The 26241-nt window shown below is 45.0% G+C and overlaps 2 protein-coding genes across 2 annotated transcripts; both read left to right on the forward strand.

Annotated features, from left to right (window-relative positions):
• The first annotated feature begins 478 nt into the window (after positions 1–478).
• LOC133046011 (putative serine protease 42) lies at positions 479–7065 on the forward strand. The gene is made up of 5 exons (XM_061128783.1): positions 479–2559; positions 2839–2995; positions 3340–3602; positions 4511–4668; positions 6196–7065. The coding sequence occupies exons 1-5, from the start codon at positions 2358–2360 to the stop codon at positions 6427–6429; spliced, it is 1014 nt and encodes a 337-aa protein (XP_060984766.1). The 5' UTR covers positions 479–2357; the 3' UTR covers positions 6430–7065.
• A 14055-nt stretch (positions 7066–21120) lies between these two features.
• LOC133045601 (serine protease 44-like) lies at positions 21121–24829 on the forward strand. The gene is made up of 6 exons (XM_061127782.1): positions 21121–21400; positions 21785–21941; positions 22615–22880; positions 23663–23805; positions 24378–24524; positions 24701–24829. Exons 1-6 carry the CDS (start codon positions 21121–21123, stop codon positions 24827–24829), a joined length of 1122 nt encoding a protein of 373 aa, XP_060983765.1.
• Positions 24830–26241: the final 1412 nt, after the last annotated feature.

Here is a 26241-nt window from a genome sequence, read left to right on the forward strand (position 1 = left end):
CTTCCACCTAAACTTCAATGAAGTGATTAATTTGCAATGTAATGACAGGATAAAAGGCAAATGACAGGAGAAGAATCCAAAAGAACTCAATGAATACCTTTCAAGTGAAAATTTTTTTGCGCCAAGCCATATGTTCATGGGTTAATAGCAGCATTTGGTGACACTTCTCTGCATGAAATGCACTCTTAAAATGAAATGTATAGGGGCTTCTCTGGTGGTCCAGTGGTTAAGACTCTGCACTTCCAGTACAGGGGGGCGAGTTCCATCCTTGGTTGGGGACGTAAGGTAAGATGCCACGTGCCATGTGGCCAAAAAAAAAAAAAAAAAAACAACAACCAACAAAACGATGAAACACATAAAATATGATTGTAGTTCACCATTAATAGAAAATTTGCAGTTGGTTTTTCTGACTTTTAATTAATTTAGTTTTGGTTGCACTGCGTCTTCATTGCTGCACATGGGCTTTCTCCAGTTGTGCCGAGTGGGCTTCTCAGTGCAGTGGCTTCTCGTTGTGGAGCACGGGGTTTAGGCCTCATGATTTTTGGGTTTGCTGAATTTCAACATAAACTGAATTAAGAGATTCATCAGCACTCTTATGAAAAAGTTAGGCCATAGATTTGGGAGTGAGACCCTGAAAATTTACAAGGGGGTATACAGTTGGATAGATTTAGGACACCCTGACCCCCAGCCACAGTGAACCTCTCTTGCTAACAGAAACAGCGCCTCCTCCCATTTGATAAGGCTGGTCTCTCTGCCTTAGAGACACTGTAATGACTTCATGTGAGTAAATTACATAATAAGGGCACACCAATTCTCTGCCTATACCACCCCAGTCTTCACTGCTTCTAGACCTAATAACTAGTGTAAGATCCCAGCATGTTCTAGGACAGGGGCAAAGTATAACCCAGGGTAGAAGGCTTCCCTACAAAAAGAACTGCAAGATTTTGCTGATCTACGTTGGAACAAACAAGGGGTATATGTATACGATTGGATTTGAGGGATTCTTGATTGGGTAGGGCTGGGACCAAATTTATGAAGAGCACACTTGCTAGAAATTTGGAATTCAGTTTGGTGGTTCAGGCAAGTAGGAATGATTCTATGGATACCTGTTTATTGGGTTATCTTAAACCTGAATGCAGTAGTGGACTGTACAAAAGGAAGTTGATTTGCTAGAAATTTCCTGGCTTAATGTTGAGAGAGAAATGCAGAGAGAGAGAGAGAGAGAGAGAGAGAGAGAGATTTAGATAACCCCCTCAAGAAGACATTGAAAATAAATTGTGAGAGGAACACCTACATCCTCAAAAACATTGTAACTGGCAATCCTCTTTTGGCTGGGGAAAAGTGGGAAGTACTGAAACTCAAACATTAGTATTGTTGTTTTTCCCCCTGACTTCGACAGGAATAATGAAACCCAGAGAGGCGGAGGCCTGGTAGAAGCACTTAAGCAACAAAGACAAATGGACATCAGGGACATAGAGCTAATAAGAATGGATTGACCCACAGGTATCTTTGCTGGATGCTCATTTTAAAAGGTATCCCCATGATGGAAAGAGCATGGCAGCCAGGTCCTTTGTCCAACCCACTTCATCTGCAGTCCCCCTACCTCCAAGTCTAGGTCTGGTGAATGAGCTCTGCCTTGAGGAACTATTATGGAGAATTAAGGCTCCTCAGCAAATTCCTAGACTGCTCATCCTCCCCAGCTCCAGGCCAGGTACCACATCAAGAAGGGCAGGGGTGTCAGGAAGCACCTGCCTTTAAGTTGTTGTTGTTGACTCGCTAAGTGATGTCCAACTCCTTGTGACCCCATGGACTACAGCATGACAGGCCTCCCTTCCTCACTATCTCCCAGAGTTCGCCCAAGTTCATGTCCCTTGAATCGGTGATGCCATCCAAGCATCCATCCTCTGTTGCCCTCCTCTCCTTTTGTCATCAATCTTTCCCAGCATCAGGGTCTTTTCCAGCGAGTCAGTTGTTTACATCAGGTGGCCGAAGTATTGGACCTTCAGCTTCAGCAGCAGCCCTTCCAATGAGTGTTCAGTGTTGATTTCCCTTAGAATTGACTGGTTTGACCTCCTTGTTGTCCAGGGGACTCTCAAGAGTCTTCTCCAGCACCACAATTCAAAAACATTAAATTGGCAGGCCCCTAGCAAGGACAGTCTCCTCAGATGGACTCTAGCCCTTCGGTCTTGGGCTGATTTCTGGGTGGAGACAATCTAGCCTGAGGATCTGAGAGCGAGAGTGTGACTTTGCGCTCTCAGGCCGGCTTGAAGCGCAGTGATGCGCCGTGGTCCCCATGCCGCTACTCACCTGCCGGCCGCGAGGGGGCGCCGCAGAGCGCTGAGGCTGTCACGGAGCCCATGGCGTCCCCGGGCGGCCTCCACAGCCTCCTAGTCTGGCTTCTGCTCCTTCAACCCTGGCTCACGGAGGCCTCGGAGGACGGGTCGGCGACGCCCTTGCCCCCTCCAGCTACCTCGGGAGGTGGCATGAAGAACCCCACGGCGGTCCAGCCACCCCCCGGAGGCACTTCAGAAGTCCCCAAGCTGGCGGAGTTTAGCTTAGGTGACTCTCTGCGCTGGGCGTCCGGAGGGGCGGGCTGAGGCGCCAGGGTGGGAGCTGCTGCTCCCCAGGAGCTTGGGGGGATTGGGGTCTGAATGAGCGCAGCCCTGCTGTGGAACCCGAGGGCGGGGGGTGCGCCTCGTGTGCGGATCCAAGGCCTGCGGATTTGGAAGCGCTACCCTGGAGCCTAGGAGGACTTGGCCTTCTTGGCTGTCTCGGAGGCTCCCGGGAGTCAGGGCCTGTTTCTCAGAGGTTCTCCTTGCCACCCTGTCCTCACCCCAGCGTGCGGTCGAGTGTTCCTGAAAATCTTGGGAGGACAGGACAGCGAGGAAGGGAAATGGCCCTGGCAAGTGAGCCTGAGGGTCCGTGACAGACATGTGTGCGGAGCTTCCCTCGTCACAGAGAAGTGGGTGCTGACTGCGGCCCACTGCATGCTAAGGTGAGTAATAACAGCGGAGATGCGAGAGTCCTGCCCTCCTCAGACACCCTTTAGTTTCTATTGCCCTGCAAGTTGATAGAAAACCCAAACCAAACCAAAGCCCACACAAGCAAAATGGGACAGATTCTGCATTTTGGTAGTCTTGTTACCAGGAATGCTAATTTGATGATCAAAACCAGTTGTAGCGAATCAATTTTGAGAGGCATTAGGAGGGTTTTTGGGGAAAGGGGCATGGAGAGAGTGGTGAGGGAGGTTGGGGCCCGTTTGGGAAACCGCTGATGTGTGTGGAAAGGCCCGAAGGATGCTTCCCGGGGTCTCTATGAGGGACATGTTCTCTTCCACAGCCGTCGCCAGTACAGTGTCATGATGGGAGATCGGGATCTCCAGGGTGTAGTTTCAGGGTTGGTGGTCCCTGTCAGCCACTTCGTCATTCACCCTCAGTTCTCAACAAGTGGAACCATTAAAAATGACATTGCTCTTCTCCGGCTCCGCTACCCTGTAAATTTCACTGGCCTTATCCAGCCTATATGCATCCCTGAGAAGACTTTCCGTGTGCAAGCTGGGACCAGGTGCTGGGTGACCGGATGGGGAAGGAAGCAAGAATTTGGTGAGACTGTGAGGAAGGTAGTAACCTTGGGTAGAGGGGGGCAGCCGTATCCCTGGAGGAAGCAACAACACTAAAGTGGCTGGGTGGGAGGAGGCTGACCGCCTGGCAGGTGGACAAGGGGGCAGCCAGGTTAATGGTTCCCAAATGGCTGGAGCCCAGAAATTGATTGAAATCTTTTGTTGCAACACAAATATTTGATGCCAGCCATTTATGAAAGGCACCAGTCCTGGGAACCAGAGCTGTTCTCTGAAGAAGAAATACATGGGCGAAGTCTCCTTCTGCAGATTTGTGGAGAAGTGTACCTGACTGGTTTGGGGGTATTTTTAGGTTCCTTGGGGACAGAACCGGTTCCTCTGGAGTTCTCTCCAGGGTTAACTTCTACTCAGGGCGTGATGAGTTGTCTGCCAGTCAGAGCCGTCTGTTGCTGGAAGTACTTGCCTTGGTGCGTAGGAAACTTCCTATCCTTGGAGGTCTTGGCAAAGCCAGAAAACCCCTGTTGGTGAGGCTGTAGGGCCTCTTATCTCTGGAAAGAGCCTGGATTGTTGCTTTCGGGTGCTCCTTGTCTGAGCATCTGTGATTCTGCTTTAAAGTAAAGACCCTTTGCTGATGTACAGGATGCCTTTCATGATTACTATTAATACGCAGAGTGACAGATGCTTGGTTATCATTTCTCACAATGGTCAGGCTTGCCTCTTCCTGTCCTGATCTGTTCTTCCTTATTTTGTCATGGGTTTGGTTCCTAACTTCTCTTCTCCCCTTGTCAGCTTGGGGCTTCGGTTTCTTCCATTGTCAGATGGAGAAAGTAACCTCTATAATGCCTTCTTCAAGGGGGATTCAAGGTGTTTGGGGCCTTATCATTCACCTGTGCAGATCTACCCACTGCCGAGTTTCTTCTTTGTTTGTAGAAGGCCCACTTGTGTCAGAAGTTCTCCAGGAGGTCGACCAATATATCATGTACTATGAAGAATGTAATGGGCTGCTACAGAAGGCCCTACAAACAAACAAGGATGTAGCACAAGAAGGAGTGATCTGTGGCTATAATAGTATAGGAATGGATTCTTGTCAGGTGAGTTCATGGGTCCCTTGCCACCTCTGTATTGAGGTTGTCCCCTCAAAGTATCCTTGTTCCCCAGTGACAGGGCATGGGTTATTTCCCACCTTATCTTTCAGCCTTTACTAAGGAGATTCAGGGGAGAACCCCTCAAGATACCTGTGAGCTGTCCTGGCCTGTTTCTGCAATAGGGAGGAGCCCCACATCCTGGGGGTGCTGCCAGGATGCAGTGAAGTTGAGGGTGATGATGATATCCATGTAGTTCCTATAATTGATTTCTTTCTATAGTCACTTCCTGTGCCAGTGTGAGCATTCACCCACGTTAGCTCAGTTTCCCAGCTCACAACCCTGCCACCTAGACTTCTACATCTTATTATACAGATGTGGGCCCTCCAGAGACATAAGTTCCAGGTCCCCCTGGGAGTGCCTGTAGGAGCCCTGGGCCCACAGCCTCCCCTGTGCCCTGAGCAGCCTTCCTGAGCAGGGGACAGGGGACAGGTCTCAGAGGATGAGGGTCTGGATTCTGGCAAGAGGAGAACATCACTGGTGGGAGAGGGAGCAGTGAGTCCGAGGCTCCAGGTCTGAAGCACTGGGCATGTTTCGGGAGTGGGTTTCAGGTCTGGAGCAATGAGGAGGCCGGTGTGGCCAGAGTAGGGCTGGAGTCAGAATGTGTGGCTGCGGCGCTGAGCTGCATTTCTTGGTCCTGTCCAGGCAGGCCTGTGGGCCAGGAGTTTGTTTTTCATCGTGTGGGCAATGGTGCTGAGCCCCAGGCGGGACCTGGGCTCACGGAGGGGTGGAGGGGATCTCAAACACACCGTCATCAGTTCTTGGTAACTGCTTGCACGTGAGGATGGCAGCGAGGGAGAGCTTGAAGAGGACTCTGAGTTTCTGACTGAGCTGGTTGGTGGGGGGCACCAGAGCAGTTTTGGAAAAGGATGTGCAGTGTTGGCATGAGCTGGGATGAGTATGTGGGATGTCCTGAGAGTGTAGCTTAATATATGGAGGCAGCTGGCTATATGTTCAGGAGCTCTCGAGAAACTTAGGCTAGGTGTACGCATTAAGGGGCTCAGTGCAGAGGTGGTATTTGAAGTGTTTAACAGCCACTGTAGTATAGGAGGGCTTCCCTGGTGGCTCAGTGGTAGAGAATCTGTGTGCAGCGCAGCAGCCGCAGGAGACCTGGGTTCGATCCCTGGGTTGGGAAGATCCCTTGGAGGAGAGCATGGCAACCCACTCCAGTATTCTTGCCTGGAGAGTCTCATGGACAGAGGAGCCTGGCGGGCTCAAAGAGTCGGACAGGACTGAAGCAACTTAGCACACATGCACGTAGTATAGGAAATGACCAGTCATAATATCTTCAGAGGATACTAAAATTTTCCAATTGACTCTTCAGTTCTCAGTTCTTATAATCACAGAAATCTGGGCCTGGCAGATGTCTGGGGAAGGCTCACAGATGCCCGTCTCTCAGTGTCTTGCTGTGCAGTCAGCTTGCCCTGATGTGGGTGCTCTTCCATTCCTGAAGTTTGATTTCTTTCTCTTTTTCAGGGAGATTCTGGGGGCCCTCTGGTCTGTCAATTCAATACCACATGGGTCCAGGTAGGGATTGTGAGCTGGGGCGTTGGCTGTGGTCGTAACAATACGCCTGGAGTTTATACGGAGACTGCCCTCTACTCTAATTGGTTAGTTGCAGTGGTGAACAAGGCTGCCTCTTTGTATCCAGTGGTGCTCCTCTTCCTATTGCTGTGTGTGGTGTCCGTGGACCTCCTGGTGACCCTGTGATCACCCTGGTTCACACTCCCCACTGTTTCTGAGTCTTACACCTAGCCCTGCCTCTGACCTCCCACTCCTACTTTAGTGCCAATTCCTGAATTCCAGTTGGTATCCAGTGATCTTGTGGAGATCCACATGACAGAGAGCTGGAGCATGAAGCCCTGGAAGTTTCCTGCCTGGTGCTTCAGGAGCATGCCTCATCCATGTCTACAGCTTGGCCGTGCTCTGCTTGGCAGGAAGGAGTGGGTGAAAGCATCCCAGCTGGATGGATAGCGACCTGCCGGGTGGACACGATGCTTCATCCACATCATGGGGAACATCTGGCAAAGAAGAGACGTCATCACCAATGAAGCAGTGTTAGATATGACACTTTTATCAAACCAGCCTGTGTGGTGATTGTTGGGAGAGAGCGAGGAGGCCTTGCCATGTCCACATCTGACTCAGTTATCTGGGTTCAGGAAAGGTCCCCTGCTTCCCAGTGTAGATCCACCTGTGAGTATCTGCCTCTGCCACACAAGCCCTCCGGGGTCAACTCAGTCTTGAAACCCTCTTCCCAGCGCTCCAGTGGCCACATCCAGGCTCACCCCAAGTTGTGTTGAAGCATTACGGAGTATGGAGATTTCTGATGTCAACCCAATAAATGTTTAGAGAGTCCTGTGTGTGTTCTGCATCTCTACTGGTCTGGGGTCACTGAAAAGAACTTATCTCACATTTAGCTTAGGAAAGTGTTCATGGTCTTTTAAAACCCTGGAGTGATGTGATGTGATGTGAGTGGACAGATGGCTTTAGCAGTTGGGTCCTGCTGCTGTGTTCCTCATAGCCATTAGCATCTCTGCAGGGAACTTTGCAGGTGAGCTTGCTAGCCACTGCATCTGGGAAGGGGGAAGTGAGAGAGAAGACTGGAAGCTGGAGAGGGGTCAGGGCTTGTGCCCAAACATCACCCCACTTTTCTGTGTTTCTGTTGCTCCCCTTCTAGGTATATGGAGCCTGAAGCACCAGACTGCCTTGGCCAGGCTATGGAGAACAGCACTGAGGCTCAGGGAGGGGGCAGTTTGGGGTGCTTACTGGTGATTCAGATGGTAAAGAATCTGGCCACAATGCAGGAGACCTGGGTTTGATCCCTGGTTTGGGAAGATACCCTGGAGGAGGAAATGGCTGCCCACCCCAATATTCTTGCCTGGGGAATTCCTTGGGCAGTGGAGCCTGGTGGGCTACAGTCCATGGGTCGCAAAGAGTTGGACATGACTAAGTGACTCACACACACACACGCCCTGTGTCTGTGCTGGCTCATTTTCCTCACTACCATATGGTCCCAGATTACCTCTCTGTCATTGTGCAGAGCACTTCACTGTTTCTTGATTTCTTTCATGAAGTTTGAGGTTGCCTTCCTTTAGGAGGGGATTGTGCATTTTGCATATGGGGAGAAGGTGCATGTGAATAGTTAGGTGAATAAAAAAGTCAACTTGATGGTCTTATGGCTTCTTTCAGACCCTTCCTTCTGGGCATATGGGGTATCAGGATAAAGAATACATTTCCAACCTTCCCACCTATCTTAAGTTTGGCAGTAAGTTCTGGTTAATAAAATGTAAGTATTGATGTTGAGTATGAATTTTGGAAGGTGTTAAAGATACCTTTTAAAGAAAGGAGAACAAGCCCTTTGTCACTTTCTTCTTTGCTGGCTAGAGTATATTCATGGTGACTAGAGCTTGAGTAGCAATTTTGGAACATGAGGAACATGTTAAGGGTATAGAACAGAAATTCAGAAGGAACTTGAGTCTCTGAAATTTATAGAGCTGCCATCACATCTCTTTATGCAAGACAGAAATAAAGTTCTCTTTTAATTGAGCCCCCATCATCTTCAGTTTCAGTTACTCATAGAAAAATCTCACTTTAACTAATGCGGTTGGTATTATAGCTTTATTTCTGGATTGTTATGAATATAAGCTTTTAAAATCATTTATTATTTAGACTAAATTATTTTTAATCCTACTTTGCTATGTGCCGTTGCTTCCTTCTCTCAGTTCAGTTCAGTTCAGTCACTCAGTTGTATCCGACTCTTTGCAACCCCATGAACCGCAGCACACCAGGCCTCCCTGTCCATCACCAACTCCCGGAGTCCACCCAAACCCATGTCCATTGAGTCGGTGATGCCATCCAGCCATCTCATCCTCTGTCATCCCCTTCTCCTCCTGCCCCCAATCCCTCCCACCATCTGGGTCTTTTCCAGTGAGTCAACTCTTCACATGAGGTGGCCAAAGTATTGGAGTTTCAGCTTCAGCATCAGTCCTTCCAATGAACACCCAGGACTGATCTCCTCTAGGATGGACTGGTTGGATCTCCTTGCGGTCCAAGGAACTCTCAAGAGTCTTCTCCAACACCACAGTTCAAAAGCAAAATCAATTCTTCTGCACTCCTTCTCTAGTCATAGTTAAAAATTGATAAGTTTAGAAGTTTATGTTGATGAATGACTATTATCTCAATGCATTTCTCTATTATTATTTTCTTTATTGAGGTATAATTTATATATAGTAAAATGCACATATTGCAGTGTACTCTTTTATGAGTTTTAACAAACATATACCCATGTTAACATCACCAAAATCACGATGGAGAACATTTCCATCAATCCAGGATGTTGGTTTATATTCCTTTCTATCATCCCTTCCCAGAGATAAGCTTTGTTCTGTTTACTGTCACATTAGATTTGCAGGTTATTGTATCTCACATTAATGGAATCATACAGTCAGTGTTCTTTTGGGTCTGCCTTCCACATACTGCTTTTGTCTTTTTTTCTTCCAGTTTTATTGAGATATAATTGACATATAGCACGGTATAAGTTTGAGGCATATAGCATAATGATTTGACTTACATATATCATGAAATGATTACCATATTAAGTTTGGGGAGCAGCCATCATCTCATAAACACAAAATTAAAGAAATAGAAATAGAGTTTTCCTTGTGAGAACTCTTATGATTTGTTCTCTTTGCATCTTTCATATGTAACATACAATATTGTTAATTATACTAAGCATGTTGTACATTACATCCCTAGAATTTGTTTATCTTATAACTGGAAGTTTGTACCTTTTGACTGCCTTCATTGAATTCCACATACTGTTTTTGAGATTAATCCATGTTGTCACATGTATCTTCAGTTGATTCCTTTTTATTGCTAAATAGTTATCCAGTACATGAGTCTTCACAGTTCATTAATTCTCTTGTTGCTGGACATTTGGGATGTTTCTAGTTAGAGGCTATTATGAATAAAGGTGCTGATAAACACTCAGCTACAAGTGTTTTTGTGCCTATAAGCTTTTGCTTCTTTTGGGAATAAACATAGGAGTGGAATTGCTCATTCATATAATGGATGTATGGTTAACTTTATTAGAAAATTCCAGAATTTTCCAAATTATTTGTAAAGAGGCTGAAGTTAAATAGGTCTGTGAAGACCTACAAGACCTAGAAATAACACCAAAAAAAAAAATGTCCTTTTCATCATAGGGGACTGGAATACCAAAGTAGGAAGTTAAGAGATACCTGGAGTAATAGGCAACTTTGGCTTTGGAGTACAAAATGAAGCAGGGAAAAGGCTAACAGAGTTTTGCGAAGAGAACGCACTGGTCATAGCAAACACTCTCTTCCAACAACACAAGAGATGATTCTACACATGGACATCATCAGATGGTCAATAGCGAAATCAGATTGATTATATTCTTTGTAGCCAAAGATGGGGAAGCTCTCCACAATCAGCAAAAACAAGACTGGAAGCTGACTGTGGCTCAGATCATGAGCTCCTTATTGCCAAGTTCAGATTCAAGTTGAAGAAAGTAGGGAAAACCACTAGCCCATTCAGGTATGGCCTAAATCAAATCCTTTATGATTGTACAGTGAAAGTGACAAATAGATTCAAGGGATTAGATCTGATAGACAGAGTGCCTGAAGACCTATGGATAGAGGTTCATAACCTACAGGAGGTCGTGATCAAGACCATCAGCAAGAAAAAGAAATGCAAAAAGGCAAAATGGTTGTCTGAGGCTTACAAATAGCTGAGAAAGGAAGAGTAACAAAAGGTAAAGGAGAAAAGGAAAGATATACCCATTTAAATGCAGAGTTCCAAAGAACAGCAAGGAGAGATAAGAAAGCCTTCCTCAGTGATCAGTGCAAAGAAATAGAGGAAAAATAGAATGGGAAAGACTAGAGATCTCTTCAGGAAAATTAGAGATACCAAGGGAACATTTCGTGCAAAGATGGGCACAATAAAGGACTAAAATGGTATGAACCTAACAGAAGCAGAAGATATTAAGAAGAGGTGGCAAGAATACACAGAAGAATTATACAAAGAAGGTCTTCATGACCCAGATAACCACGATGGTGTGATCACTCACCTAGAGCAGGATATCCTGGAGTGTGAAGTCAAGTGGGCCTTAGGAAGCATCACTACAAACAAAGCTAGTGGAGGTGATGGAATTCCGGTTGAGCTATTTCAAATACTAAAAGACGATGCTGTAAAAGTGCTGCACTCAATATGCCAGCAAATTTGGAAAACTGAGCAGTGGCCACAGGACTGGAAAAGTTCAGGTCATTCCAATCCCAAAGAAAGGAAATGCCAAAGAATGTTCAAACTATCACACAACTGTATTCATTTCACACATTAGCAAAGTAATGCTGAAAATTCTCCAAGCTAGGCTTCAATAGTATGTGAACTGAAAACTTCCAGATGTTCCAGCTGGATTTAGAAAAGGCAGAGGGACCAGAGATCAAATTGCCAACATCCATTGGAACATAGAAAAAGCAAGAGAATTCCAGAAAAACATCTACTTCTGCTTCATTGACTACACCAAAGCCTTTGACTGTGTTGATCACGACAAACTGTGGAAAATTCTTAAAAAGATGGGAATATCAGACCACCTTACCTGTCTCCTGAGAAATCTATATACAGGTCAAGAAGTAACAGTTAGAACTGAACATGGAACAATGGACTGGTTTCAGATTGGGAAAAGAGTATGTCAAGGCTATATTACTATCACTCTGCTTATTTAACTTATATGCAGAGTACATCATGCAAAATGCCAGGTTGGATGAGGCACAAGCTGGAATCAAGATTGCCAGGAGAAACATCAATAACTTCAAATATGCAGATGATACCACCCTTATGGCAGAAAGTGAAGAAGAACTAAAGAGCCTCTTGATGAAAGTGAAAGAGGAGAGTGAAAAAGTTGGCTTAAAACTCAACATTCAAAAAACCAAGATTATGGAATTCAGTCCCATCACATCATGGCAAATAGATGGGAAAACAGTGGAAACAGTGATAGATTTTATTTTCTTGGGCTCCAAAATCACTGCAGATGGTGACTGTGGCCATGAAATTAAAAGACACTTGCTCCTTGGAAGAAAAGCTATGACCAACCTAGACAGCATATTAAAAAGCAGAGACATTTCTTTGCTGACAAAGATCTGTCTAGTTGAAGCTATGGTTTTTCCAGTAGTCATGTATGGATGTGAGAGTTGGCTCATGAAGAAAGCTGAGCACCAAGAAATTGATGCTTTTTTTTTTTTAAATTGATGCTTTTGAGCTATGGTGTACTCTTGAGGCAGGAGAAGAAAGGGACAACAGAGGATGAGAATGTTGGATGGCATTACCGACTCAATGGACATGAATTTGGGTAAACTCCAGAAGTTGGTGATGGACAGGGAGGCCTGGCGTTCTACAGTCCATGGGGCTGCAAAGACTTGGACATGACTGAGTGACTGAACTGAACTGATGCAAAGAACTAACTCATTGGAAAAGAGCCTGATACTGGGCAAGATTGAAGGTGGGAGGAGAAGGGGACAACAGAGGATGAGATGGTTGGATGGCATCACCGACTCAATGGACATGAGTTTGAGCAAGCTCCGGGAGTTGGTGATGGACAGGGAAGCCTGGTGTGCTGCAGTCCATGGGGTCACAAAGAGTCAGACATGACCGAGCAACTGAACTGAACTGATACTCCTGCTAGCAATAAATGGTGGTTCCGCTTGGTCCATATCCTCCCTCATCAGTACTTGGTGAAGATTGCCAGTTCTAACAGGTATGAAGTGGTCTCTCACTGAGGTTTTGGTTTGCATTTCCCTGTAACTAATGATATTGAGTGCATTTTCCTGTACTATTGCTTGTATGTATATCTTCTTTTGTGAATCATCTTTCTAATTCTTTTGCTCATTTTAAATCAAGATGCTTATCTTTTTATTGTTGGTTCCTAACTCTGTGGCTTGCCTTTTTTCACTTTTTAACTAGAAGTTGCAAAGATTTTTCTTCTATTTTTTTCTCCCTAAGCTTTATAATTTTAGCTTTTACAGTTAAGTCTGAGGTTTATTAGATATTGGGATGCAGTGTGAGATAGGGAACAAGGTTTTATTTTCTCTAATGTTTATCCAATACCAGTACCATTTGTTGAAAATACATTTATTTTCACATTGATTTGCATTGGTGCTTTATGAAAAATTAATTGACAGTATATATGTGCATCTATTTTTGGACTCTGTTCAATTCCTTATCTATTTGTATATTCTTATGCTAACTTCACAGTGTCCTAGTTACTATAGCTTTGTAGTTAGTCTTGAAATTTGGTAGTGTGATACTTCCAAATTTGAAAAAATTTCATGTTTTTCAAGCCTGAGCTTTTGTTGTAGCAATTGAGAAGTTGATTCTAAAATAGATGTGGAAAAGCAAAGGGCCTAGAATAACCAAAATAAAGAACTACAGGATGTCAAGACTTAATATATAGGGATAGTAATCAAGACAATGTGGTAATTGGCATAAGGGCAGATATATAGATCAAGGGAACATAATAGAGAGTTAAGAAATAGATCCACATTTATATGGCCAGTTGATTTTTAAAAAGATGCGAAGATAACTCACCTGGAGATAGGATAGTTTTATTTTTACAAATGGTACTGGAACAATGGGACATTCCTATACGAAATAAAAAATAAAGCACCTCAATCCTTACCTTGCATTATATAGAAAAATTAACTCAAAATGGATTATAGAACTAAATGTAAGAAACTTGGAAGAAGAATCTTTGTGACCCTTGAGTAGGCAAAGATTCTTTATATAGGACAGGAAAAGCATGAATCATTTAGGAAAAAAAGAAATTGGATTTCATAAAAATGAAAATCTGTTCTTTCAAAGACAGTGTTAAGAAAATGAAAATAAAAGCCACAGACTAGAAGAAAGAAGCAACAATGTGTAGTCAAAGACTTGCGAATCTTCATAGCATCTTTATTCATAATAGCTCAAATCTGGAAACAACTCAAATGTCTGTCAACAGATAAATGATAGTCACTGAAATACTACTTGGCAATAAAAGAGAATAAAGGACCGCTATCTACAGGAACATGAATGAAATTCAAAAACATTATGTTGGGTGAAAGAAGTCAGACCTGAAAGAGTGCAGTATTCTGATTCCACTTATGTGAAGACCAAACAAGCAGAACAGGTGACCAGCAGTTGCCTGTGATGGATTTAAAGAGGGCACAGAGACACTCTCTGGGGATTTGACATGTTCTATTTCTCTTTTTAAGATTATTTATTTACTTAATATTTTTTTGAAAAAAAAATTAAAAAAAAATATTTTTTTGGCTGCACTGGGTCTTCATTGCTGCAAGCAGGCTTTCTTTAGTTGTGGTGAGTGTGTGTGTTGGGGGGTACTCTCTAGGCTGTGGTGTACGGGCTTCTTATTTGTGGTGGCTTCTCTCGTTGCAGAGCTTGGGCTCTAGGCATGCTGGCTTCATTAGTTGCAGCTCGAGGGCTCTAGATCACAGGTTTAGTAGTTGTGGTGCATGGGCTTAGTTGCCCTGTGGTATGTGGAATCTTCCCAGACCAGGGATCAAACCCGTGTCCCCATTGGCAGGCAGATTCTTAACCACTGGACCATCAGGGAACTCCAGAATTTTCTATATCTTGATTGAGATGGTGGTTACAGGGTCCCATATATTCATTAAAGCATTAAATCATGCATTTAAGATCTGTGTATTTCACTGTATGAAACTTTTGCCTCAGCTTTTAACAAAAATAGGCTAATGTGGCATTCTAATTAGCCCCAATGTCCATTCTCTTCCCCTTTCATAACAGTAGAAGTCTTATGCAATGACCTGATGCCTTAGGTAATTCTCATAAGGTGCCTGAAAATTTTTTAACAAGTTGCTCTGTAGGGACAAAAAGTCCTGATCTGTAACATTTGCACATTTCTGTGATAGAAATACTTCCATCCAGGCTGATTTCAAGCTATTAACATGACATTATTGAGTCTGGAGTTGGGAAGAGATGTGCACCATTATACAGAATTTCTACCATATAGCTACAGTAGACATAACCTCAAGAGCACAGGTAAATACAGTAAAATAATGAAAAAGTGATGGATTTTGATTAGTTATTACCTTTGTTTTTAATGTAATTTCTTTAACTGTAGGTTTTATACTTTAATTTTTAATAATAATAGTAATTTTAAACAACTAGCTCACAAAATTGTTGCAGATTAACAAGTGGCTCTCGTGAACTGGTACACGCCAGCTCCAGCACCCACTGGATCATTTCTCTAGAAGCAAATTCTGAAACAGGGATTCATGTTCAAACACTTAAGAGGGTTATTTTCAGGGGAAACCTGTATGAGTGTGAAGGAAGCAGCATAGGAAAGGGGAAGAAGTTTAGTAAGAAAGTGATGATAGGTGAAGTCTATGCTCAGCATAATTCTGGGATCAGTGTAATACTAGAGAATTCTTCCAGTGTTAAGGCACAGGAGCTGGGCTTTTGTGCCCTGGTGCCACTAAATCATTGGGCACACTGGATGCCAAGATGACCGGAAGGATCGGAAGAGGAATGCAGCTCCTTGTCACCTCCTGTAATGAGACTCCATGTTCCCAAAGGTGAACCTCCTGAGAATGATGCAGGTGTGAGTTCTTAGTAGCTGTCACCAGAGCAGTTTGGGGATGGGTACACCAAACAGGTAAAATGGATCCTGAGTGATCTGGGTGGTCACCCACTTAAAAATTACCTTTGTCAGCTTCCCTTGAAGCTTAGGGGGACCAAGTATCTAATTTATGTTTCATTAGATGTAAATAGAAGTGCTGTTGGGGGGGATGTGCCTTTCAAAGGGACATGGGCAGACTTTCTTGGCTCTTTCCCCTTCCCAAATTGGAAGATGAGAAAGATGCAGGTGTTATCTTGGATGCAGAGGTGTATGCCCATTTTAAGGGTGGCAGAAACTGACCTGGGTTGCCTATAGCTGGACTGGTATGAGAGAAGTAAACTTTGTTTTTTAAGCCACTGTATCTTCAGATATCTCTGTTACCACATTTTAGCGTGTACCTTAACAAATAAAGTGAGCAAAGAAGAAATAACAGATATCTAAAATCATGACTGAGTAAACAATTTATAATTTTTAGGTTTTTTTTTTTTTTTAAACAAGACAGGACTAACCAAAACAGAATGAGAGAATGTTCATGAAGAGCAAAGAGAACATGTTCATTACAGAAAAAATATAATTATTTGTACATGACCTGGTTGTCAATATAGAAACCCACCAAAATCTACAAACTTTCCAAACTGGTAAAGTAATTTGATAGCATTATTAAATAAAAGAACAACATAAAATTGCATTTCTGAAAGATGTCCGTGACTTAATGGGAACATTTATGAAATTTTATTAAAAGATGTGAAGGAAGATCTAAATAGGAGAGCTACCCCAAGTTCATGAATAGGAAAGGGTAATACCATGAATATGGCAGTTCTCTCCAAAATGGTCTTTAGATTTAATGCAATTCAAATAGAATGTTCTACAGTTTAAATAATTGTCAAACTTATTTTAAAACTTGTATGGAGTACCAAGAGTAGCCAAAACCCTAATGAAGAAGTTGAGGTAGGAGAATGCATTCTCTCATATGTTGATGCACAAAAGCTCTGGTGGTCAAGAAGCCATAGTACTGGCACAGAGATAGGTAAATTGAACGATGGAAAGGCTAGAGAGGCCAGAAACAGACTCAGTATCTATGGACATGTATATATATAAAAGAGGTGACATAGTTGATGGATGGGAGCATAGTAGGCCATTCAATACATAGTGTTAGGAGACATGGTTAAGTAGAAAAAAATGAAACTGAATACCTATCTCATACTACTCTTAATAACTACATGGAGAAAAGACTAAACATGAGAAACAAAAGTTTAAAACTTTTAGAAGAAAATATAGGATAGTACCTTTAAAACCCCAGGGTGTGGAAGGCTTTTAAAAATAAGACCCCAAAAGCATTAATGATAAAGAAAAAGATGGTTACTTCTGACTGCATTACAGCTAAATAACTTTTGTTCATCAAAACATGCAATCAAGTGAAAAGACAAATCATGATTATGAATGATAGATGAAATACACATTACTAACAAAGGATTCAGTTCAGTTGCTCAGTTGTGTCTGACTCTTCGAGACCCCATGGATTGCAGCACACCAGACTTCCCTGTCCATCACTGTCTCCTGGAGCTTGCACAAACTCATGTCCATTGAGTTGGTGATGCCATCCAACCATCTCATCCTCCATTGTCCTCTTCTCCTTCTGCTTTCAATCTTTACCAGGATCAGGGTCTTTTCCAGTGAGTCAGTTCTTTGCATCGTGGCTGAAGTACTGGAGCTTCAGCTTCAGCATCAGTCCTTCCAGTGAATATTCAGGACTGATTTTCTTTAGGATGGACTGGTTGGATCTCCTTGCAGTGCAAGGAACTCTCAAGAGTCTTCTTCAACACCAACACTCCGACAAAGGATTAGGATGCATATAAAAAAACTAAAGAGAAAGTACTTTAAAATCAGCTCAAATGTAAAACTGAGTAGATGTTATGAGCAAACATTTTATAGAGAGAAGGCACAGATGATAAGTAAGGATATGAAGATATACTGAACTTCAGAAGTCTATCTTTCACTTCTAATGGATCTTTTGAAACTATGCATAATATTGTAAATCATTGAAAAATATTGGTTCACTTTGTTATATAGAATTCCCAAATGTAGACACATTTCATTACATAATATCAAAAAATCACACTCACTCATGTTACCACTACTGTTGTCAGAAAAGTATTTAATTATTGGAAAGTTGTTGAACTCATGACAGCAAATATAAATTTTCCAAAAATTTTCACCTCTAAGCTCAAATCTTATCATTGGCAACAAATACTGTCAGTTGTTTTCTTAAAAGTTGCAGGCTCTTTAAAAAAAACTTTATTCTTAAGCATATGTCTGTCAAATATGCAAGTCTAAATTACCACAATTTATTAGTTACTCTTTTAAGTAAAACTGATGTTCCATGATAAAAGCTGACAATTCAGCTTAACAGATATACAGTTTGCTTGAGTGAACATCCTACTTTTTTATACAGCAGAAGTGCTTTGTGCATAATTGTAATTTCATTACCCAAAATCTTAAATAAATGTGGAGCAAAAGGTCACTACTTAATAAAATTAATCATTTTTACTTCCGCATCAAGGACATTTGAAAAGTGAAATCTGGATTGATTGATTTCAGGAGTGGGCTGTCACCCTTAACATTATGTTGCAATATGTAAAACTCTTATCTTGCTGAGGACTCATTCTGTGTGTCTTTCTCCCCCTGGCTAGCTTTGAAAAAGCAAGCTGCCATGAGTCCCACAGCAACAGAAAACAAACTGAGGCAACAACTGATTGAACTTGGAAGGAAACTCTTCTCCAGTCGGGTCTCTCGGTGGATGAGAACCTGGCCCTGGCTGACACCTTGATTGCAGCCTTACAGAAGACCCAGGTAAACTGTGCCTGGACTCCTGGCCCACAGGAACTGTAAGATAGTAAATGTGTAGTAAATGTGTTTTAAGCCATTGACTTAAATACATTCTGTATTTGTTACAGAACAGAGAAAACGAATACAGAGGCCATTCCAATATTTGATCAATCCTCTAACTTCTATATAATGAAGTTTATGATTGTTCCAGTGATCCTTTAATCAATCATGTACCTACTTGGCACCTTCCTGATCAAAAAGCAGGCCCCAATATGTCAGGTGATGTTACTCAGGATTCCATGATGGTTAAGTTACACATTTCATGAGCCCACTGATACTGATGTCAGCAAAGGCATTATCAGCAGGCAATGCTAGCTATATAAAGAATATACATGTGTATACGTAACTACTCAATGAGGTTTAGTGCCACAGCGGTCTCTTTTCAGCTGGCACCAAGATTTTGAGGCCATCTGTGAACCAGGCTCAGGTTTTTTCTTCTTTCATCAATTGGTCATAGGATACTGCCTACCAGGCTATGGGTGTGAACTGACAGAGCAGCTTCAGTTCAATCCAGCTAAGTGCCATGATGGGGGATGGTGGTGTCTATGCCTTTTCTTTGCACAGCTTACTTGTGTCTTCAAGAGCTGCCATGATCTAATCCCAAATATATGGCTTCCAATGAGTGACGAATTGCTTTTTCCAACTGAGTTTATGACTTAGTTTGGCTAAATATTCACCTTATGGTAGGAGGCACTGCTCTCTTAGTCACATAACGTCCTGTGGCCTGGCATTTAGTTTCTTTTTAGGATTCAGCAGTGTGCCAGAAGTTGCTTTTCAAAGAATATAGTTTCTTTGCAGCAGAGAGTGTGGTCTTGCTTCAGAACTGTAGGGATCTATACTGTGACTCTCTAATTAGGACATAGCAAAGACTTCTTACAAGCATTTTAATTCACCACAGCAAACTCTAGCACCATAGGATTTGCCAGGTCATATAGACCAATAGTTTGGCCACTTGATGTGAAGAACTGACTCACTGGAAAAGATCCTGAAGCTGGGCAAGATTGAAGACAGGAGGAGAAGGGGACAACAGAGGATGAGATGGTTGGATGGCATCATCAACTCAATGGACATGAGTTTGAGCAAACTCTAGGAGTTAGTGATGGACAGGGAAGACTTGTGTCCATGGGGTTGCAAAGAGTCGGACATGACTGGGCGACTGAACTGATAGGCCAAGTGGGGCTTCCCAGGTGGTGCTGGTAGTAAAAAACCCTCTTGCCAATGCAGGAGACTTAAGAGACGTGGGTTTGATCCCTGGAATATCCCCTGGAGGAGGAGATGGCTCCCCACTCCATTATTCTTGCCCGGAGAATCCCATGGACAGAAGAGCCTGGCAGGCTGCAGTCCGTCAGATAGCAAACAGTCGGACATGCCTGAAGCGACTGAGCACACCACAGCACACAGACCAAGTGACGTGGCTGCTTCTATCACAGTCTGACTTTACCTCTCTCTTTAAAAAAAAAAAAAAAAGATTGAGTTCTCTTCCCAGTCATTTAAAAAAATTATTTTATTTCTTTATTTCTGGCTGTCTGTGTTGAGTCTCCGTTGCTGTGTGGGCTCTTCTCTAGTTGTGGCAAGCAGGAGCTACTCTCTAGTCACAGCGCATGGGTTTTTCATTGCAGTGGCTTCTCTGGTCACAGAGCATGGGCTCTAGGACTCGCAGACTTAAGTAGTTGCAGCATGTGAGCTCAGTAGTTGCAGCTTCCAGGCTCCAGAGCACAGACTCAGTAGTTGAGACACACAGCTTGGTTGCTCACGTCATGCGAGATCTTCCCAGATCAGGGATCAATCCCATGTCTCTTGCATTGGCAGGCAGACTCTTAACCACTGAGTCACTAAGGAAGCCCCTGATTTTGTCTCCTGACAGGAGGAGCCGCAAAGCATCGTGGCCACTTTCATGTATGTAGTCTAGGTTAATCTTCTTTTCTCAAGAGTTTTACATTTCATCACATTCTTTTTACCATGTAAGGTAATACAGTCACAAGTTCCAGTGATTAGAATGGGGATTTCTTTGGGAAGCCATTGTTCTATCTCCTACAAGGTTGTCTCCAGATGTTGGCTACCATGAATTTAGCCACTATAAACATTTGTAAAAGTATTTGTGTGTTTGTACCTGTATGAGTGTGTACATAAATCTTTACTTCACTGGGATAAATGCCCAGGAGTGCAATTACTGAGTCATATGGTAATGGTACATTCTGTTTTATAAGAAACTGCCGATCTGTTTCCTAAAGTGGCTGGAATATTTGACATTCCTACCACGGTGTATGAATGGTCCAGCATATCTGCATCCATGTCAGTATTTGGTGTTGTCACAATTTTCAAAGTTTAGCCAGTCTATTAGACGTGTAGTGATATCTCACTGTGATTTTAATTTGCATTTTAACAATGGCTCTTTTCATGTGGATGTCGATTTTTAAAAAGAGATCAGTATCATGCCTAACTCAGTGTTGCTAACGTTCAGTGCAGCGTTTATATCGAGGAATTAAAATTTTTACTGCCAACAAGAAGGGGTGGGAAATGCCAGGAAAGGCCTAATCCAGCCCTACAGGGAGCGATGGATGCATCTCTGTGGGGTAGTGGCATGGCTAACACTCTCTGTGGCCAGGGACCTTGGCCAGGGGATGTCAGGCATCTGGGAGTCACTCATTAACGAGTCGGCTCAGAGCCGGGGAAGAGAAAGAACTCGCCTGAGTCACAACTCCGTGGGCCTGCTCGGCCCAGGCCCCGCCCCGCTGGTAACCCCACAGGTGGGGCGGGGCCGGATGGGTTTCCCCGCACGGAGCCGTGTTTCCCCATCAGGAGGGCAGGCGTGCAGCCGCCGCGAGGGGGCGCCGCAGAGCCCGGAGGCGACTACCAGAGGTGCCATGGCGTCTCCGGGTGTCCTCCAGAGCGGCAGCGGCTCCCTGGGCCTCCTGGTCTGGCTCCTGGCCCTTCAACCTTGGCTCAGTGAGGCCCTGGTGGGCGGGGACGGGGCGCAGGGCAGGTCAGCTCTGCCCTCACCCTCTCCACCTACCTCGGGGGGTAGCCGCAAGGACCCCGGAGCACGCCGTTGGAAGCTGCCTCCTGCAGGAGCCCCGGGAACTTCCGGGGCCGCTGAGTCCCGTATGACTTCGGTAGCCCCCAGTTTGGTGGCGTTTACCCTAAGTGACTCTGATTCATACAAGGATGTGACACCCCCACAGGCCCCAGGAGTGACCAAAAAACCCGTCTTTCCTTCAGGTGATGTTTCCTAGCCAAGCCCTGTGGCAGAGAACTAGCCCGGTGTGAGGGGCAGGTGCCCCTGCCCTGGGGGAGGAGATTTTCAGGGGGCACAAATTTTCCCTGGGCTATTTGAGCGGACCCAACTCTGCTCCTGAGATCTGAGAGGACATGGCCATTCTCTGAGGAGTCTTAGGGGAATACAGACCTGACCTGGGGCTCGGAGGGGACATGGCATTGTTTGGAGGGTTCTGAGACTTAATGAGGCTCATCAGGCGGTGGTATCAATGGCTTTACTTTCAGTCCTCTCTCTTCATTGACCTGCTCTAGCGTGTGGCCGTCGGACTTCGAGGGTAACTGGTGGAAGGCCAGCCGCAGAGAAGAAGTGGCCGTGGCAGGTCAGTCTGCAGATCCATCAAAAACACATATGCGGAGGCTCCCTCGTTGCCCGTCAGTGGGTGTTGACCGCGGCCCATTGCATATTTGGGTGAGTTTTGGGGGCTCTGGGCTTTTGGCTTCAGGTCAGGCTCTGTGGCCTGGAGCCTATCCTAACCCCTTCCTGAGCTTCCTCTTCCTCCTCTGAACAGGAGTTACAGTCCCCGACTCCAGCTCTTCAGGCTATAGTCAGAAGTAGGTAATGTTAGGGCCCTGGATAGGCTGGAAAGTCAAAACCCCAAATCAGGTTCAAAGCTACTTTTTTTTTTTTAAAGCCTGTGCTGATTAGCCTTCAAGTCAAGTGGCAAGAAGTGGGGAGAGATGCCAGTTGGGAAACAATATGTGTGCAAAGACTTGCAAGAGGAAATATTTAAGGGGAGTGGACTGAAGCTGATCAATTTGGCTTTACTTTCAGTGGTTTCAAACTTTAATGAGCATGGGTACACCCACAGAACTTGTTAAAACAATAACTGTGTGTCTCCAACCCCAGAGTTTCTGATTCAGTAGGTCAGGAGTGGGACCTAAGAATTTGCGTTTCTACCAAGCCCCCATGTGATGTCAGTGCTGCTCATCTGGGGACCAAACTTTGAGAACCACTGGTTCAGGGGTCTGGGAAGGGATGTGGTCTGAAGGGAGGGAGGTGACTGATGAGCGGCTTTGGAGATAGGACCAGGCTGGGAGCCTAGAAGATGTGGGAGTGTAGAGCTTCCTGGATCTCTCTGCAGCCACGTGGAATACACAGTGAAGATGGGAGACATACATTTGCCGCACACCTCCCCAATGGCAGTCACGGTCCCAGTCCAAGACATCGTTATCCACAAATATTTTAATCCTGTCGGAGTGATCGAAAATGACATTGCCCTTGCTCTGCTCGCCTTCCCTGTGAATTTCTCCGCGAGCATCCAACCCGTGTGCCTCCCTGAAAAGGCTTTCATGGTCCAAGCTGGTACAGAGTGCTGGGTGACTGGATGGGGAAAACTAAGGGAAGAAGGTGAGACTGTGAAGCAAGATGGCAGCAAACTTGGGCTAGGGAAGGGGCTGCCTGGTGCCCAGGTGTGGGCCTCCAAGCTAAAGGGAGAGACAGGGAGGCAGTTTTCTAGCAAGTAGGTAAGGGAGGAGGGTGGAGAAGATGCTGGTGGGAGTGATTTGATGGCATTACAAATTTTTGTTAGTATGTCAGGACCTGGGGGCTTGAGCGACAAGCAAAGTGGGTTCTCTCCAGGGTGGATTTTTAAACTCAGGGGATGTTGATCTGTCTGCTAATCTGAACTGTCCCAACTGGAAGTACTTGTCTTGGTGGACAGGGAGCTTCCTGTGACTGAGAAGAGGCCATTGAATGCCTCTGGAAGAAACTGTAGAGACTTCTATCCCTGGGGAGAGGGTGGATTTGGTACTCTCGGGGCACCATGTATCTCGAGAGTCTGATCCTGCTCTAAACTAAAAATACTTTACTGATGGACAGGACACCTGTTGCTATTACTAACGATGCTCAGAGTGACAGATATTTAGTTTTGATTTCTCAGGTTGCCTCTATCAGTTCTTCTCTACCTGTCTTGATTTTGATTCTTACCACCCCTCTCACCATGTCAGTTCTGGGTCTCACGTCCTGTAGTGTCAAATGGGAACAATATCCACTGCCCCTAAGAGGGTGTCTGTATGTGAACACACTGTATTGAGACCCAGTGTGGGTACCGGGGGCACCTGTCTTGTCCCACTAGGCAGATATAAACTACTCCTAAATTCTCTCTACAGACACATCACCAGATTCTCCAGAACAACTTCAGGAGGCTGAGCTAAGCATTCTTCGCTATGAGGCTTGTAATGAGAAGCTCAAAGAAAAGATGGAAAGTCACTTAAATATGGTCAAGGAGGGGACTGTCTGTGGCACCAGCACCAGAGGAAAGGATGCTTGCCAGGTGAGTTCATGAGCCCTTTTCTGCCTTTGCATTTTGGTTGTCCCCCCAGATGTTCCTGATCCACAGGCGGTAGGACCTACATGATCTGGCAGTGCCTCTGTCGCCTGTCTTCAAGTTGAGGGTTTAAGGGGACAAGCCACCAAGGCTCTCCTGGGCTGGTCTGACCTGATGCTTCAGTGGAGAGGACCTGATGCTGCCTAGAGGGAGACGGGGTCGGGGAGGGGAGATTCAGGCATGAAATACCAATAATACAAGTCACATGTTATAACCTCTTCTAAATGACAGGCAATGTAAACAGGTAAGGATTTCATTCATTATTAATATCTCAGAGTACATACATTTTCTTTGAGACTATTCAGTTTTTGGTATAGACTTATTGATGACATACACTACTTTGGTAAATGTTATCAATTCTCAGATCTCATACACACGGAAACCTGGGGCTGGGGGAGCCCTAGTGGTGCCTGGGGAGCCCCATGCACGTCCATCCTCCCAGTGCCTTACAGTGTGACTAGGCTGTTATGACGTTGTCCCTCTTCCATCACTGTGTTTGTTTCTTTCTCTTTATCTAGGGAGATTCTGGGGGTCCCCTGGTCTGTGAATTTAATAATTCATGGGTCCAAGTGGGGATCGTGAGCTGGGGCATTGGCTGTGGTCGCAGCGGGTATCCAGGAGTTTATACAGAAGTGAGTTTCTACAAGGATTGGCTCATTGCTAGAGTGAGTCAGGCCTCTCATACATATTCAACGGGCTACTGCAGCCTGACTCTGTGTCTGGTGCTGCCTTGGAGCATCCTGCTGACCCCATGATCACCCTGGTCATGTTTCTTCCAGTTTCTGAGTCTTGGACTAGCACTGCCTCTGACCTCTGACTCCTACTCAATCCCTATCCTCAGTTTCATTTGGAATCCACTGGCTGTGTGGAGCTCCACATGACTGAGAAACGAAAGCAAGAAGCCTTGAAAGTTCCCCAGCCTGCTGCTCCAGGAAAATACCACATCCACAATACACCTGGGTTGTGCTAGCCTGCTGAGGAGTGGCTGAAACAATCCCAGCTGGATGGACAGTGACCTGCCAGGTGATGCATCATGAATCTAGGAGAACATCTTCACATCATCCCTAGCAGCAGCATTGTCTGACACTTTATCATATCAGTAAACATGGTGATTGTTGGGAGAGAGCGAGGCCTCACCACGTCCGCATGTGACTCAGTAGTCTGAGTTGGTGAAAGGTCCCCTGCTTCCCGATGTGGATCCATCTGTGAGGGTCCAGCTTCTGCCACACAAGCCTTCCTGGGGCAACTCAGTCTTGGAACCCTCTTCCCAGTGCTCCAGTGGCCACATCCAGGCTCACCCCAAGTTGTGTTGAGACATTTAGGAGGGTGGAGATTTCTGATGTCAACTCAATAAATGCTTAGTCTCTTATGTGTTGTGAAGCTCTGCTCTTCTGAAGGTTGTGGGGTTGCATATAACATGCTATAGAGAACTAGTTTCCCATTTAGCTGAGGGACCTTTCATGGTGTCCATTACTCTCTAGAAAATGGGAGATGAGGAGCCTGTCTACCAGGATGGAAGTCTGTTGGTGTCTTGGGCAGTGGGTCCAGCGGCCTCTGTTAGGCATTAGTGCTCCTCTTGTAGGGGTCAGCATCGCTCCAAGTGGGGCTGTTGGAACTGAGGTTGGATGGGAGCCTGGAGGCAGGAAGGCAGAGATGAGGGCGTGGCCCACTCACATAGCCTTGTACCTCTCGTGCTGCCCGTGAGGGACATGCCTGGAGGAGACCCTGTGGTCCTGGTGACAGGACACCCTGAACACAAAGAGCTGAGTTCTCCCAGGCTTAGGATGGAGGGTCTGGCTCTGTGTGCGTGTGTGCGGTGTCTCAATCAGCAGACTTGGGGGCCCATAGTCACCTGGACTGGCTGCTGATCTTTCCCCAGGCTCTGCGTCCTGTCCACCCATCCTTCCTTGGTCTGTGTTCAAGCTTCCAGATATAAGTGGCCCTCAGAGGAACCCTGGGCTTCCCAGGTGTCTCATTGCTAAAGAATCCGCCTGCCAGTGCAGGAGACGCAGGTTAGATCATGGGTTGGGAAGATTCCCCTGGAGTAGGAAATGGCAACCCACTCCAGTATTCTTGCCTGGGAAATCCCATGGACAGAGGAGCCTGGCAGCTACAGCCCATTGGGTTGCAGAGAGTCCGACATGATCGGGTACACACAGTTATATTCTAGTACTGTTATTTGCAGAAATGGACAGTCGAGTGGATTCTGAGGCCTGAGTCTGGCTGTTCCATACCATTCTCACATGCAGCTTTCTTTCAGAACAAGCTCCCCTGTTCTTTCCAGTGATGTTCTGTTGCTGGGGATGTCAGTGTGGCTCCTCATTTCCCGTTCTCTGCCTCCACATTGGCTGAGACTCAATATGAGCACTGAGTCTTCCCCAG

This window comes from Dama dama, chromosome 24 (genome assembly GCF_033118175.1).
Source record: "Dama dama isolate Ldn47 chromosome 24, ASM3311817v1, whole genome shotgun sequence".
Lineage (NCBI taxonomy): Eukaryota > Metazoa > Chordata > Mammalia > Artiodactyla > Cervidae > Dama > Dama dama.

Excerpts from the sequence above, each read along its gene's own strand:
- LOC133045601 (XM_061127782.1), top strand. The coding sequence starts at position 21,121 with ATGGCGTCTCCGGGTGTCCTCCAGAGCGGCAGCGGCTCCCTGGGCCTC. Across the intron at positions 21,401-21,784 it reads TTTGGTGGCGTTTACCCTAA|CGTGTGGCCGTCGGACTTCG; the intron begins GTGACTCTGATT and ends GACCTGCTCTAG. Across the intron at positions 24,525-24,700 it reads AGGATTGGCTCATTGCTAGA|TTTCATTTGGAATCCACTGG; the intron begins GTGAGTCAGGCC and ends CCCTATCCTCAG.
- LOC133046011 (XM_061128783.1), top strand. The coding sequence starts at position 2,358 with ATGGCGTCCCCGGGCGGCCTCCACAGCCTCCTAGTCTGGCTTCTGCTC. Across the intron at positions 2,560-2,838 it reads GCTGGCGGAGTTTAGCTTAG|CGTGCGGTCGAGTGTTCCTG; the intron begins GTGACTCTCTGC and ends TCCTCACCCCAG. Across the intron at positions 4,669-6,195 it reads TAGGAATGGATTCTTGTCAG|GGAGATTCTGGGGGCCCTCT; the intron begins GTGAGTTCATGG and ends TCTCTTTTTCAG.